At 38.9% G+C, this 15,216-nt stretch overlaps 1 protein-coding gene across 1 annotated transcript in view; it reads left to right on the top strand.

The window, feature by feature from the left end:
- The first annotated feature begins 2,390 nt into the window (after positions 1-2,390).
- slc25a33 (solute carrier family 25 member 33) overlaps positions 2,391-15,216 on the top strand; it is a 24,918-nt gene continuing 12,092 nt past the window's right edge. The window contains exons 1-3 of the mRNA XM_020520486.2: positions 2,391-2,437; positions 7,529-7,708; positions 11,452-11,529. Of these exons, the coding sequence (XP_020376075.2) occupies positions 2,391-2,437; positions 7,529-7,708; positions 11,452-11,529 (305 nt within the window). The remainder of the gene's footprint in view (positions 2,438-7,528; positions 7,709-11,451; positions 11,530-15,216) is intronic.

Here is a 15,216-nt window from a genome sequence, read left to right as displayed (position 1 = left end):
CTGCTTCCCTTTGCATTCTCTTCCTGCCTTACCTTTCCCATTCTGTTTCTCCTCCCTAAATTTTCCTATTCCCCATTTTCATGCGGTCCCCAAGTCTCCCTCCATGTCCCCAGATTCTGGATCTCTGCCAGTGTAAGATCCAGCTGGTCCAAATCTTCAACCCCCTTTCCCATCTTCGCATGACATCAAATATTTGAAAACATATTCAGCATTGTTTTTGTTACGTCGACCACTGGTCAGCAAAAGCTAAACTTTCAGATTGTATTGTAGAATTATCATTGTGCTAGCTTAACAATGGGTGGGGCAGAGTTATTCAACATGGCAATAAATCTATTTAGTTCACTGTGATAGGTATGGGAAGGTTATTTTGGGCATCAAAGATGAAGTTTTTGTTTTTATTTTGTTTCATTGTTGGTGCGTCTTGCTGTCCTAGCGGTTTGATTACACTTATCCTTAGATGACATGACCTTAATTGCCAGCAGAGTAGCATGAGCTGCTTTCAAAATTGTGCCACAACTGTGACTGACTAATGCAGCAGAGATATGTAAAGAATATGGGATGTAATTGCAAACCCATAGTTTTAACCTGTGTCATCTACCTGATTATTATAGCCTATTTCTGACTTTTTGGTTTTGCTTCCAAACCACATTATTTCCTGTGCTGAGCAAGGGTCACTGGACCCAAAATGTTAACTCTGATCTCTCTCCACAGATGCAGCCAGACCTGCGTTTTCTGTTTTTGTTTCTGATCCGCAGTTCTTTCAATTTTTATTCTCAAGTATTGTTACAGGAATCAGCTCACATTGCTGATATTAATTACAGCTACTTTCATTTTGTTTTGGAGAAAACACTAAAATTATGCACTATCTTTTGTATAGCGAAAGCTATAAGTTGGACTCTTATTGCTGTCGGCAAGTGGCAAAGACATCTCATTATGCAAGTGATACTAGAGGGTTACATTGTGCTGTGTGAACAAGTGGGATGTTACCTGGCAAGATATAGAGCAGTGAATTGAATGTTCAGTACCTCAAATCCTGCCCCCTCACATCTCTTAGCTGCTCTGTGCCTGCAGCAGAGGAACTGGGAGTTTTACAGCGATTTTCCCCCCTATCCTATCAGCAATTTGGTACAGGCTTGTGAAACTGAAAGAAATTGTTCCAGTCTGTTACCCTCACTTGAGTAATAAAGGCTTTCAAAAGCCCCTTGCATGCTTAAAAAAAAATTGGCAGTACTTTCCTGACTTGCTAGTATTTGTGGAGAGAGCAGAGAAATGTCTTTTTGCTGACTTTGCTTATCTCGTAGCTGAGCTTCTAAGGGACTGCTATTTATAATGTAGCCTTTGCTTGTGACTACAGTAATGTACAGTATTTTCACACACGGTTGGTTACTGCTTTCTGCGCAATTCTATTGGAAGCAGTTTCTCTGTGTTTGTGATCACAGTAACATGGCAATGAAACAGAGCAGGGGTTTTGTTCTCTGATATAATTCAGTTCCTGATGAAGAGTCATAGACCTAAAACACTAGCGCTGTCTCTCTCTCTCTCTCTACAAAGGCTATCTGACTTGCTGTGTTTTTATAGCATTTAATTTTTTTTAATGTCTCTATCACTTTGCTGTTTTGTAGGAGCTTGCTGTGCTTAAATTGGCAGCCACATTTCGTACAACAGATCATACATATTTTGAAGGCTATAAAATAATGTAGGATGGCCTGAGGTTGTGTAAGATGTTACATAAGTGTTAATGTTTTCATTATTGAACCCACTCCAATTGTTTGTCCAAAGTCTAATCAGGAGCAGAAATTGTTGTTATTTCTTTACTGTTCGGAGTTGTTGGAATTAGTCATGGCACCCAATAGTTAATCCACCTCAGGCTTTATTACAGTAAAAACAAATTCAGACTAGGAAATAATATTGCTTTTATTCATTGAGTAGGGCTTTGGTTAGCTCAGTTGACTGGACAGCTGGTTTGCAATGCAGAGTGATGCCCTGTGTGGGTTCAATTCCTGCACCAGCTGAGGTTACCAGGAAGGACTTTGCTGCTCAATCTCTCCCCTTGCCTGAGATGTGGTTACCCTTGGGTTAAACTCCCACCAATTGTTTCGCTAATGAAAAAGCAGCCCAATGGTTTGGCACCTTTACTTTTATTCATTGAACCAGGAGGAAATTGACTCTTCTCTAACACTGCTAGTGAACGAAAATGGTGAAGTGATTTTCACTATTAATCCCCAAAGTTATTTGCAGCCAAACTTTGGGGATGTTGCTTCATTTGTAATTTCATTATCTGCTGACTAAATAATTTTGCAATTTCACCCTATATTTTTGGGATCATTTCTGATGGCAATTCAATACAATTCCCAAAGGATAATGATTGAACTTTGCACAGGTTTAGTGACATGACCGTTGTGTTTAATCTGGAAGAGCTTGCTAATATTAAACGAGAGTAAACCTAGTTCAGTCTTTTTATTAAACCTGATTGATCCCTTTGTATAAATGTGATGCCTGAACATCTCGTTAAAAAGTACACTGTATAGTGCTAGGTGTTCTGTCAAATATTATAACCCTGTAATAGAACATGCAGCTTCTAAAACGGTCTGTTTGCAAGCTATAAACACCACTTGCAGCAATAAAGACAATAGCATTGAAGGTTAAATACCCTCAACACTTAGTCTGTGAAACTGTGACTGTAATTACATGGAACCATTAGAAGTAATCTTCATACAGCTTGTTTTCCTTTTTTAGTAAGGCAGTGGTGCTGCAAAATCTAAATTATTAATCCTGTTTGCTGATGTAGGATTTATTATCAAGAAGTATCCTCAATAATTTCTTGCATTTGGAATTTGTAGTTGCAAGCTGGCATAGTAATGTCTTGCAGAAGAAATAAATCACATGAGACTGTTCCGTGATCATCCAAGTGTGTAGCAATTGTTGTGACCCCAACTGATGCTAATATTGAATAAGTCAGATCCCAGAATGAGACTTGGTTGAATAGATCATACATTTAATTTAATTTTTATTTTATTTAGCGTGGTAATTAGTCACTGAAACATATTCACACAAAGGTGTACATATCCTTTAACAACAGAATGTAAATGTATTAAACAAAAGAGGGGAGAAAACAAACATTATAAAATACAGTTTAGCAGGATATTAATACAACCAGCAAAAGTTTCAATCTGTATCCCAACTTAGAGACTCCAATACAGAGAAATACACTCCAAATTCAACATTTTAATTTTCTGCTTAATTGACTCCTACAAAGGACAATAGTTATGGTGGTTAGAGGGCAATCATATCCATCCCTGGACATCACAGCAGGTGATCCTCAATGCAGATATTTTTAAACAACTTGTTTGGAAATGTTATGCATATCTCTGGAGTTGACGGGACTTGAACCCTGGCTGTCTGGCTGAAAGGTAAGGGATATTACCCATGATTCCACAAGACCCTTTTTTTTGATGTAGTGTCCTAGGTCAAATTATCGGTGATCCTTTCTCCATCATGAGGTCAAAAGAGGAGATGTACACTGATTGCACAATACTCAGCACCATTCATTGAAACAGTCTATGTCCATATGCAGAAAGAGCTGCATAACATCCATCGTTGAGCTAATAAGTGGTAAGGAACAAATGTGCCACACATGCCAGGCTACCATCAACCATAAGAGGATCTAACCAACTCCCTTTAACATTCATTGACATTGCTATTACTGAATCATGTGCTGTAAACATCCTGGGGTAGTTACTGTCGGTCTGGTTCGATTTTTAGTCAGCTATATAAATAGTGTAGCTACAAGAGCCGGTCAGAGGCTGATAATCACTTTTGTTTTTATTCATTAACGGGATGTGGGCAACGCTGGCTAAGCAGCATTTATTGCCCATCCCTAATTGCCCAGAGGGCAGTTCAAAGTCAACCACAATGCTGTGGGTCTAGAGTCACTTGTAGGCCAGACCAGGTGAGGATGGCAGTTTCCTTCCCTAAAGGACATTAGTGAACCAGATGGGTTTTTCCAACAATCGACAATGGATTCATGGTCATCATCAGATTCTTAATTCCAGATATTTTATTGAATTCAAATTCCACCATCTGCCATGGCAGGATTTGAACCCAGGTCCTCAGAACATTACCTGGGTCTCTGGATTAACAGTTCAGTGATAATACCACTAGGCCATCGTCTCCCCTGTGCCTTTTCACCATCTACAAGGCACAAATCCCCACTTGCAGGATGGTTAGAGCTCCAAAAAACATTCAAGAACTCAATACCATCTAGGTCAAAGCAACATGCTTGATATGCAACCTTTCCACCACCTTCAACTGTTACATCCTTCACCAGTGATATACAATGAAAGTGAAGCTCTGTTGGCTGGATAAACAGTGTGGGTTCAAATCCCGCACCAGCTGTGGTTACTGTGAAAGATTCTCCTAGTCAACCTCTCCCCTTGTCTGGGGTGTGGAGACCTTTGGGTAAAATCACCACCAATTATCTTTTTTTTTTAACAAGATCAACACTATGGTCTAATAAGTCTATGGTGACTTTGTCTTACCTTACAAGGATAACAGTATATACCATCTGCAAGATACACTGGAGCAACTCATCTGGGATCCTTTGATAGCACCATCCAAACTCATGATATCTCCCACCCGGAAGGACAAGAACAACAGATTCACAGGTATATCCCCACCTCTAAGTTCCCTTCCAAGGTACTCATCATCCTGACTTGGAACTATTATCATTATTCCTTCATTGTCACTAGGTTAAAACTCTCTTTCCAACAGCGCCATGGGGCCTTCTACCTTCATGGTCTGCAGTGGTTCAAAGAAAGTAGCTTAGGATGGGCAATAAGTGCTGACCTATTTGGTGGTGCATCCGTCCTGGGACTGAAAAAAAAATTGTAATGAAGACTCATAAGTAAGCCTTCTTACTGTTTTTGTAAGATACAATGAGCTGTCTAAGGCCATTTTCCGATTCCTGAACCTGAAACATTAAGTCTGTTTCTCTCTCACAGATGCTGCCTGACTTGCTGTACATTTGTTTATATTTCAATTCTCCAGCCTCTGCTGTATTTTCTTTTTGACTTGTCCCCCAAGTGGAATCCTTCCAATCTCCTGCCCCTCTCCAGAAGAGCTGCGGTGTTTGAGTTAGTGATTTATATGGCACTAATTCTAAATTCAAAGCTGAAGAAATGTTTATCCTAGGTTAGCAGAGACTCTAAGTTTGTCTCTGCGTAAACAAATTTTTGTGTTTTTTTTTTTCTGGGCCATTTTAAAAACCCAGATATATGGTAATTGTCACAGGTTACAAAATACTTCAGTACTTGTATTCCTCCTCTGTACTTTTGAGAATGGTAAATCCACAATAAATTAACATTATCGAGGTGATGAAGCACTAGAAGTTTTTTCTCAGTCAAGTTCAAGTTAAAAAATCCGTGGTAGGACAAATAGCAGGAGTGATTAGATGATAAAGGGATCATGTTACAAGGTAATAGAAAATACTAATATGTGTAAATAAAGAAAAACGATTGGTCCAGAGCAATTAGTCATTGTAGAAACATTACCAGCATCTGCTGTCCAGTCAAGTGACAGTGGTTGTGACCTAATGTTGTTGACACTGGTGTTGAGTCTGCAAAGCAGCAATGAAGCTAAACAAGTGATAAGGTGTTGTTCTTTAACCTTGTACTGAGCTTTATTGTCACTGTAGTGCAAATGGGAAATTTAGCAGATGTTGGAAATCTGTGATATGAGCAGCAGTCCAGGGAAATATTCAGCAGCAGATTTCCTTCTAATTTTCTTTGTGCGTGCCCTGCTTGTTGCAGTGTACGGTTCATTTAAGATTACCATGCGTGATGGAAAATGGGACTAAAGTATGTTGGTACTTGATGACTGGCACAGGCAGAAAGGCCTGAAGGGGCCTGTTCTGTGCTGTAAAACTCTGACTTCAACTACACTGAGTTAACTGTTATGGACAGTTCAGACTGTTATGTTCGTTACATTCTTGGAGCAGGCCAATTTGGACCATTTTTAGAGAAGCAATGTTAAGATTTATTGCTTTTTGCCCAGCTATTTGTGGCTGCAGAAATCAGCAAACACTTTGAATTAGACCCAATATACTGACCATTACAACGCACAGCTGGAACCGGCACCTACTGGAAGCAGCAAAAACCAGACCATATAAATTCAAACCAGCACACGACAACAGCACTTCACAGAAGGTTCCACAGCACTGAGGATGTCACCTAGTAATGGGACGAAACGTCTGCTATCAAACCTCCCAGCTCAGCGAACACACCAACATCTACAACCAGCACCTGAGCTACAAATCTTCACTCAAGCCCTGAATGTTGCAATTAGCTTGAGCATGTGAAGGCTTTGCAAATGGAAAAGCTACCAGTATTTCTGCACCTGATTGTGAATCTGCTATAACTTATGCATATATTACATATGGTAAGGACAGGATCAGGTTTGAATTTTGTTCTCCATAATGAAATAGGATGCCATCGTAGAACTTAGGCCCAGAAATAAATGGCTGCTTGATGGTGATGGAAGAGGAATGCCAGCCTCCATAGCACAATTACTTAGAGTTAGAAGAGTAAGACAGGAAAAATAATAGTGATTGGAGTTTGACTACAGTTAATGTACAACTTTGGGTACGTAAACCATGTAGTTTAGCTTCGACCAAAAACACCTCCCAATTTCTGGGAAAGACTATTATTACGAGATGCAATTAGTATATTATTATTAGATTTTTTAAGGAAATATTTTACTTTAGTTAATAGCACAAATAATGCTGACTCAGATTGATCTCATTTTCTCAAATTGTCAATATCACAGTGGTAGCCAACAATATTTAATGAGCCTTAACTATCCCAATGTGTGTAGAAGATACAACCTAAGCTTAGCTATAAAGATAGATTTTGTGCAAATGAAACCTGGTAATGTCTCATAATCTGTATAATCTGGAATTAAGAGTCTAATGGTGACTATAAAACCGTCATTGATTCTTGCGGCAGGAGAAAAGCCCATCTGGTTCACTAATGTTCTCTAGGGAGGTCTGCCATCCTTACCTCGTCTGACCTACTTGTGACTCCAGACCCGCAGCATTGTGGTTGACTGTTACAGTTAGGGGTGGACAATAAATGCTGGCCTAGCCAGTCATGGCCATATCCTGCAAATGCAATGTATATTTACGGTCAGCCCTGTGCAAAATTTTGCCATATGTTGATAACAAAATCTTTAAATCTCAGCATGAATTGTGTATGTTTTTTGAGGAACGATCTCTCTCCATATAAGTATCTATTTTAAAATGCTGAAGAACCTACTTGTGTTTCAGTCACTTTCTGTTTTTATTTCAGATTTTCAGCACTTAGATTTTTTCCTATTAGTTAATCAAAATGGATAGTAATATCATTCTTTTCCCATTAACCTTTATCCCTCTGTTTCCAAAGACAAGCTCACTTAGAGCTACCACTGTTTCACGTGTACCCTGTTAGCTAAGTGAAATATACTAATTGTTCCCCATTCTTTGCATTATCCATAGGTGTGGAGGAACAGTGGGGGCAATTGTCACTTGCCCATTGGAAGTGATTAAGACTCGGCTCCAGTCCTCGGGCTTAACACTTCGTCCGGTCTACATTCCACAGGTGAACCTTAACACAATCAATGGACCAGGTGTTGTTCGACCGGCACGTGTAGCCCCTGGACTGTTCCAAGTTCTAAAGTAAGAACTATTTCTATTTATTTTGATGTTTTCTGCATTTCTTCATAAAAGTAAGTAATTAGCTTCTCACAGTTGGGTTGTGCTCCAGCACAGTGTCTCCTGGTCAGATCAACTACTACACAGTTAGTGCATTTCGTGTTTGATGTTCATTAATTTTAGCATTTGGGATCTGCTCATTGTATCAGCAAAGCAGTTGTTGTATTTTTATTATTTCCAATCTCCAGCATCTGCAGTACTTTGCTTTTATTATTATGTTTGGTGTTTCTAAACTCTTTTTATTTCTGATGGTTTAAGATTTGGGATGCAAGTGCAAAGCTATTTTTGCATTGGTTGACTTACTTTGTGCTTCCAATTAGTGTTTTAATCAGTGTTCTTTGTATCTCAAAGTCCCATTTGCACAAATCTTGCTGAAATAGCCCAAGTCAAAAAGCTGTTTCTAGAAAAGACTGCTCATCAAAAGCAAAAATGCTGGAAATCTAAATAACATACCACCATCTGCAAGTTTCCCTTCGAACCACCCACCATCTTTACTTGGAATTATATTGCCCTTCCGTAGGTGTTGCTGGGTCAAAATCTCGGAACTTCCTTACTAAAGGCGTTCTGGTTGTAGCTACACAAAATGGATTGCGCAAGTTCAAGAAGGCAGCCCACCAAAACCTTCTCAAGGACAACTAGAGATGGGCACCAACATAACCATGAGTGAAATCTTTTTAAAGATCTAAAATAACAACGGAAATTGCTGTAATTACTCAGTTAGGCTGGCAGCACATTAGACCTAATGCATCAAAGTGTGACCTTTCAGCTTGTGAAATGGGTGCAGGGATTGTGCTGTGCAATTACCTAATCATCATCGTTTGCCCTGTTCATTATTATTATTTTTATTATTATTTAATATTATTACAGTTAGCATCCAGCTGTAAATGAGTTATTCATTTCTGGCACATGACAGGGAACCCAATATTATTGCTTGTTAATATACTACTTAAAGCTCCAGTTTTCTCCCACAGTCCAAAGATGTGCATGTCAGGTGGATTGGCCATGCTAAATTGCCCATAGTTCAGGGTTGTCTAGATTCGGTGCGTTATGAGGGATGGATCTGGATGGGGTGGACTTGGACTTGGCGGGCTGAAGGGCCTGTTTCCACACTGTAGGGATTCTATGATCTATGAAGCTTTCCTGCAAAATAGGGAAAAATTAAAGCACAAGTATAACGTGGCATCACTCAATAGTGCTGTACAAAAAAAAATGGCTGACCAAGAGGGAGTGCATGCATCAAGCTGTTCTAACACTGCTCTGGAAGTTTGGCTGGAGGAGATGTGTCCTATATTCATAGTGGGTCCAAGCTCACAGTGAGAAGGTAATGGTAATAGAAAGCAACAGAGAAAAATACTCGAAGTTCAGCACTGAGGAGCTACATGCAGTGTCCAAGAATTTGAAATAATGAGTCAGTTAGTGAATCTGTACTGAAATATCATATTCAAACAACTGCACCAATAGTCTCAGCCACTGGTGATGTAGTAGAAGGCTTGCCTTGATTTTTAGTATCCCCGAAATATTAGGGAGATGCCAGAGGATTGGAAAATGGCAAATGTGACATTCTTGCTCAAGAAAAGGGGCAAGAGCATTCCTCGTAATACATTAGTTTACTATACTACACAGTTTAACATCAGCAGTGGGTAATGCTTCAGAAACAATCAGAAAAGATTAATAGGTGTCTGTCAGCTTGTCTGTTCAGATCTCAGACTTCAAACACTAACCCTGTTTCTCCTACAGATGGGACCCGACTTTCTAATCACTTTTTTTCTTGATTCTATTAAAATAATACTCAAGCAGCAATTATTTCATTTGGCTGTGATATTTGACTTTAAAATTGTCTGTAGCTCGGACCTTGGCCAACTTAAAAATCAGTGAAGATGATATACTGTAGAGAAGAATTGGATTGACTTTATTCTTCTCCTTTACTTATGCAGTCATCTAGCTAAAGAGGAGCTGTTCAAAATCCAGAATCTGTTTGCATTTTGCATTTGCATCTAATGTATTTTATTTGGTTTAAACAAAAGCTTATTTGCTGACCAAAATCTACTTTCGAAGAAATATCAAATGGAAGTTGCATATTAAAGTCAGTTTAAACTCTAGACTGTAATGAAGAAGTTGAAAACATAGGTACTTGCTACACTTCTGGTTGAAATCATGTTCCCTATTCTGAGCAATTGCTGTTGCACAAAAGAAATGTTAACATGAATGAACACTATCAAAAATTGATATTTAATCTTATGGATTTCCTTTTCTTCCAGGAGCCCAATTTACAGCAAGCTCATAACACACTGCATTTTTCTGTCATATCCCTTTGTCATTGGCAATCTGTTCTCTTTATGGAGCAGGGACCTTAAGAAATGTAACACTATGCAGTATTGTAAACTAAAATCCATTGTTTTAATCTCACTTCTGTGACAACGCTCGTCTTGTCGCCCCTATTGAACATCATTGCTCTGCATCTAATTGTTAGAGGCATCTTTCACAGAAGCTCATTAGAATGATAGATTTTACTTTGTTTGAACATTCTTCATTAAACATTGCACTTTGGGCTTCATAAATAAAGGGTGCTGAATTTTGACAGGCTTAGATAAAGCAGACGAGGAGAAACTCTTCCTGTTAGATGGTCGTCCTCTAGACCTTGCAGAAAGATTTAAAATTTTATGCAAGCGATTTGTACAGATGTGAGGAAGAGTTTTTTTTTGTGCTGTGAGCAGTGTTGATGTAGAACTCATCCACACCACAAAACTGTGAAGCACTTTGAAATGTCTTATAGCTGAGAAAGGGAATATAAATAGTTTAATATTTCTTTCTTCCTTCTGACTATTCCGTATTTGTATTTATCCTGAACTATTATTTTTAATTAGGTTTGGAAATCCATAGAATAGCACGTGCATGGTGTCTTGTAGAGTAGGATACCTTTTGTGCAGCAGACCCCACACTGCCTTGGGCATTTCTTGGTTTCAATAATCAAGTGAGCATGTGTAATTGAGAGTAAGGTTCTGCTGCAATCTTTCAGCTTTACCCAAAGACATGAGCTGATCCATCATCAACATTAAACTAAAGTTCAAGTTTGAACCGCTTAATTATTGGGAGACCACTTGCGCATTGCTGTCTTAATATTGGGGAGTGGAAGCTATAAACAGAGTATGGTTTTCCTGTATATTGAAGTTGGTGTATGGAAGAGGTGTCTAATGTTTCAGTTCAGTCTGGTCTGCAGTGAAATTCTAACCAACTTTAACCTTTGCTTTTAATTCTAAGTTTGGTGAAGTAACGTTTAAAAAAAGTTTGCATTTGCAGAGTGCTGACAAGAAAACGGTTTTAAAATAGAGACTGAGTTGATGCTTATGCTTCCTGATGTAATTATCTAACAAATGGAAAAATAATTTATTTATTGCCTTTAATGTATCAATAAATGTCCCAAAGTACTTCAAAAAATAATGCCAAGGAAATAGTTAATAGGACAGATACCAAAAGCTTTGTCAAAGAAGTAGGCTTTAAGGAGAACCTTAAAGATGGAAAGTTGGAAGGAATTTGAATGTATGCCTTGGTGGGTGATCACACAGCCACCTGAGAGGATAGTGGAATTTTTGTATTAAGGTTAAACTTTCATGTTTTAGGCAGCATCGAAATAATGAGGTTGCATGAGTTCACCTGCCTTGTTTCCTCATTTCAAATACTTTCTAACTTTGTGTACTATTTTTTTACAGATCTATCCTCGAAAAGGAGGGACCAAGATCACTTTTCAGAGGATTAGGACCTAACTTGATAGGTGTTGCTCCATCCAGGTAAATTTTAACTCTTCAAATTGAAGGGAAGAAAATTCTCTGGACTTTGTTTTGATTACTGTGTTGCCAGACGATTTGCATATATTTTCTCAATGCTGTGTGAATTTCTGATCGCATCTTAAAGTAGAATTCAGGCTAGCCTTGGTAGTACTCAAAAGCTGTGGTGACAAATAATTTGAATGTATGTGCTCCCGTCTTACTTTATATTCACACTTTTCCTTTGGAATGTGAATCCTGTCTGTGTTCAAGACACAATCTCTTCGTTTCAGAACATGGGTAACAACTTCACTACACTGAGTTAATTGTGCTTTTATCACAACATTAGAAGAAACTATGTTGTAGCATTATTGCCCTTTTGGGGTGAGGGGGCTGCACTTTGAACTTGGGATGTCATTGTGAATCTGCTTCTCTTTTAACGATAAAAAGTAAGTTAAATCAGTTTAATACTTTGAAACATACCAGTAACACCACAATACCAGAACTGGTAGACTGCCAAAAGTAAATAACAAAAACAAATTTTTATGGGGGAGGGGAATGGGGTGGCGTGGTGTGATTGGCAGAGAATCTTTATTCAAAATTCATTTCTACATTGGGAAAACTAGTGCCATTATAACTTAGTTGGGGCACTCTTGTTCGGGGGAGAAACCTCTTTCAGCACCCCTCAAACCCATGACCCCCACCATTTAGAAAATTAAGTGCAGCCAACTAACGTTAGCATCTGTGAATTCCCCTCCAAACCACACCACCATGATTTGGAATTATAACACCCTTCCTTCAGTATTGCTAGGTCAAAATCCTGGAACTTTTTCAACAGTACTGTGGGTGTCTGTTTCAGATGGACCTCAGTGGTTCAAGAAGGTGATGCCATTTTTTTTAAGGGCACTTGGGGTTGGGCAATAACCACTAGCCTTGACACCAATTGCCACATCTTATTAGATAATTAAAAAGTATCTTATGTTGATGCTTCAGTGAAGTAATAACAGAATGAAGGTCCAGACTTGTTCTGGTGGTCAGTACTCCTCCCTCAGTTAGCCTCTAAACATCCTAATTTTTTTTTCACCTTATTGCTGTTAAAAGGGTTTTGATTTTCAAAAGATGACCAGCACTTGAGTCATAATACTTCAAGATAACTTGGTGTATGCGCTACGCTTTAGGATGTATCCCCCAGACGGACATGATCTAAATTCAGGCATTTTATATATAAAAAAAAAAAAATTGCTGGAAATCAAACAAAAACAGGAATTACTGGGAAAATTCAGCAAGTCTGGTAGCATCTATGGAAGGAAAGCAGAGTTAATGTTTCAAGTCCGGTGACCCTTCTTGAGAAGATGTAGCTAGGAAAATGTTCATATATATGCTGAAGATAGAGTGAAGAAGGAGTAAATGATAAGTGGAAATGAAGCCCAGAGAGAAAGAAAACAACAGTTGAACAGACAAAGGAATTGGTAAAGGTCAGCCTGCAAGTATCAGTGGCTGCTAGTGGGTTCCATTAGTATGCTGACAATGGAATGATCGTGGTAGCAGCCCATGCAATGACACAGTCTTCTATGTAGGGATTGGAGTAAGGACATGGGAGAAGGTGCTCAGGCCCTAAACTTATTGATCTCTACATTGAGTCCCAACGGCTGCAGAGGCCCCAGAATCCTCGTGTTCCTCAAACTAATGCCATGAGATTTTTTGGGTCTACCCTAGAGGGCAGAGGAGGTCTTCGTTTAATGTCTCAATTGAAAATGACACATCAGTGCAGCACATCATCATCAATACTGTGTTGTACTGAAGCATCACTCAGATTCACCTTTAGCATACTCTCTTTTACAATATCATTTTTGTAAATTCTTCTGACCATTTTACAATTTTAATACAGGATCATAGGGTGCAAATACATCCAGGTACATTTAAGTATGTAAAATGGGTTTAACTTGGGTATTCAATGACCTCTTGATTTTAATGAGTACTGCAGTTGTGAGCATTCTGCTGGACAAATTTCATTCGATGGGAAAGTAATTGAATGTTGTTTTAAATTATAGTGTAAAGAGACGTTGCACAATTGTTTCTTGGCTGGCAGATGTGCATGCAATGATGAGTACAAGCTTAACCATTGGATTCCTAACAGAAGTCTGTAGTTTCAACATCTTATTTTGCTGGGAACAAAGGACAGCTTAGTGAACAGAGTGCTGCTAGTGATGAGAGTGGACCTTGTTTTGTGATTCATCTTTGACTTGTTTATCAGTTATGCTGGGGAGAAAATGAAAGTTTAAGTTCCCTACTTTGTAGCAATGAGAATCCCTTTTGCATTCTTCACTGCACGTATTCCTTGACCTTTTTCTGATACTAATTACAAGCTGTTTGTGAGGGATCTGTGACAGCTCTTTACTCAACATGAAATAAACCCTGTCAAATGGTTGTTTGGATATTAAATTAGTTTTTGACTGACTGGGGAAGTGTGCAACCCCACTGAACCCAATTCTGGTATCATTCAGTATGCACTTGTGCCAAATTCCAGGATGCTTGTATTTCCACAAACCAATCACAATTGGGAATTCTTCTGAAACCCCATGCTGCACTTCAGCACTTTATCTCGGAAGAATAAAGTCTTAAGGAGACAGGTGAAAAGATGATCCTTCCACTCTGAGCAGCATTATTCTTCAGATGAATTATTAAATTCTAATTTAATTGATGACCAGACACCAATTGAAAAGATAAGGCTAGAAAAGCTGGTCAACATTCCCACAGGCTTCAATGAAGAAAATTAATTCAAAACAGAGACTGAAAACAACAGATCAGGTAGCATCTGAAACAGAGCCAATTAGTCATTGAGATGTACAGTCCTCAGACTGTGTACTTGAAATAATGATGTTTGGCCTGTTCCTTCAATACTTTCGGTATTTCATTTTCTGCTGCTTTTGCCTTTGTATTTCTATAAATCAATCTCATTGGTCTAACCCAATTCTTAAATGCTTCCAAGCATGTCATTTGAATTAATAGCATTGTTCCCTGATTAATCAATTTTGTTTCATATGCATGATATTGTATGTGGTGGCAGAGACTGAAAAATATCTCTTCGACGGGGACCTAAACTATCTACACAAAACATCATCTAATGCCAGCCTTGAAGCTGAAGAGGGATTTTAGATTTTTTCATTCTTTCATGCCTTGCTTTTGAAAGTTTTTGATTTCCAATTGCACTTCGGTCAGCAGGCTATTAGCTCAGTTGTCTGGCTGTCTAGTTTGTGATGCAAAGTAACGCCAACAGCAGCACAGGTTCAGTTCCTCTACTGGCTGAGGTTACCGTTAAGGTCCTACCCTTTGATTCTCGCCTGAGATGTGGTGATCCTCTGGTTGGACCACCACCAGTCATGACTCTGAAGAGATCAGGCGTTGTCCAGTTGGCTCTTTGAACCTGCTGTGCCACTCACTGATCATGGCTGATATTCCAAATCAGACCCCTGTTCCTGCTTTCTCCCCTACCCTTTGATCCCTTTAGATTAAATCTAACTCCTTCCTGAAAACATTCAACGTTTTGGTCCTAACCGCTTTCAGTGGCAGAGCATTCCACAGATTTGCCATTCTCGTTGGAGAGATTTCTCCTTTGCACTCCTCCGGTCATTGGGAACATCTTTCTTGTGTATACCCTGTCTAGTCCTATTTGAGTTTTATAGGTGTCAATGTGACCTACCCCCCCCCCCC

Source organism: Rhincodon typus, chromosome 31, assembly GCF_021869965.1.
Source record: "Rhincodon typus isolate 14 chromosome 31, sRhiTyp1.1, whole genome shotgun sequence".
NCBI lineage: Eukaryota > Metazoa > Chordata > Chondrichthyes > Orectolobiformes > Rhincodontidae > Rhincodon > Rhincodon typus.
The sequence above is the reverse complement of the archived record's forward strand: the minus strand, read 5'-3'. Positions and strand labels throughout refer to the sequence as shown.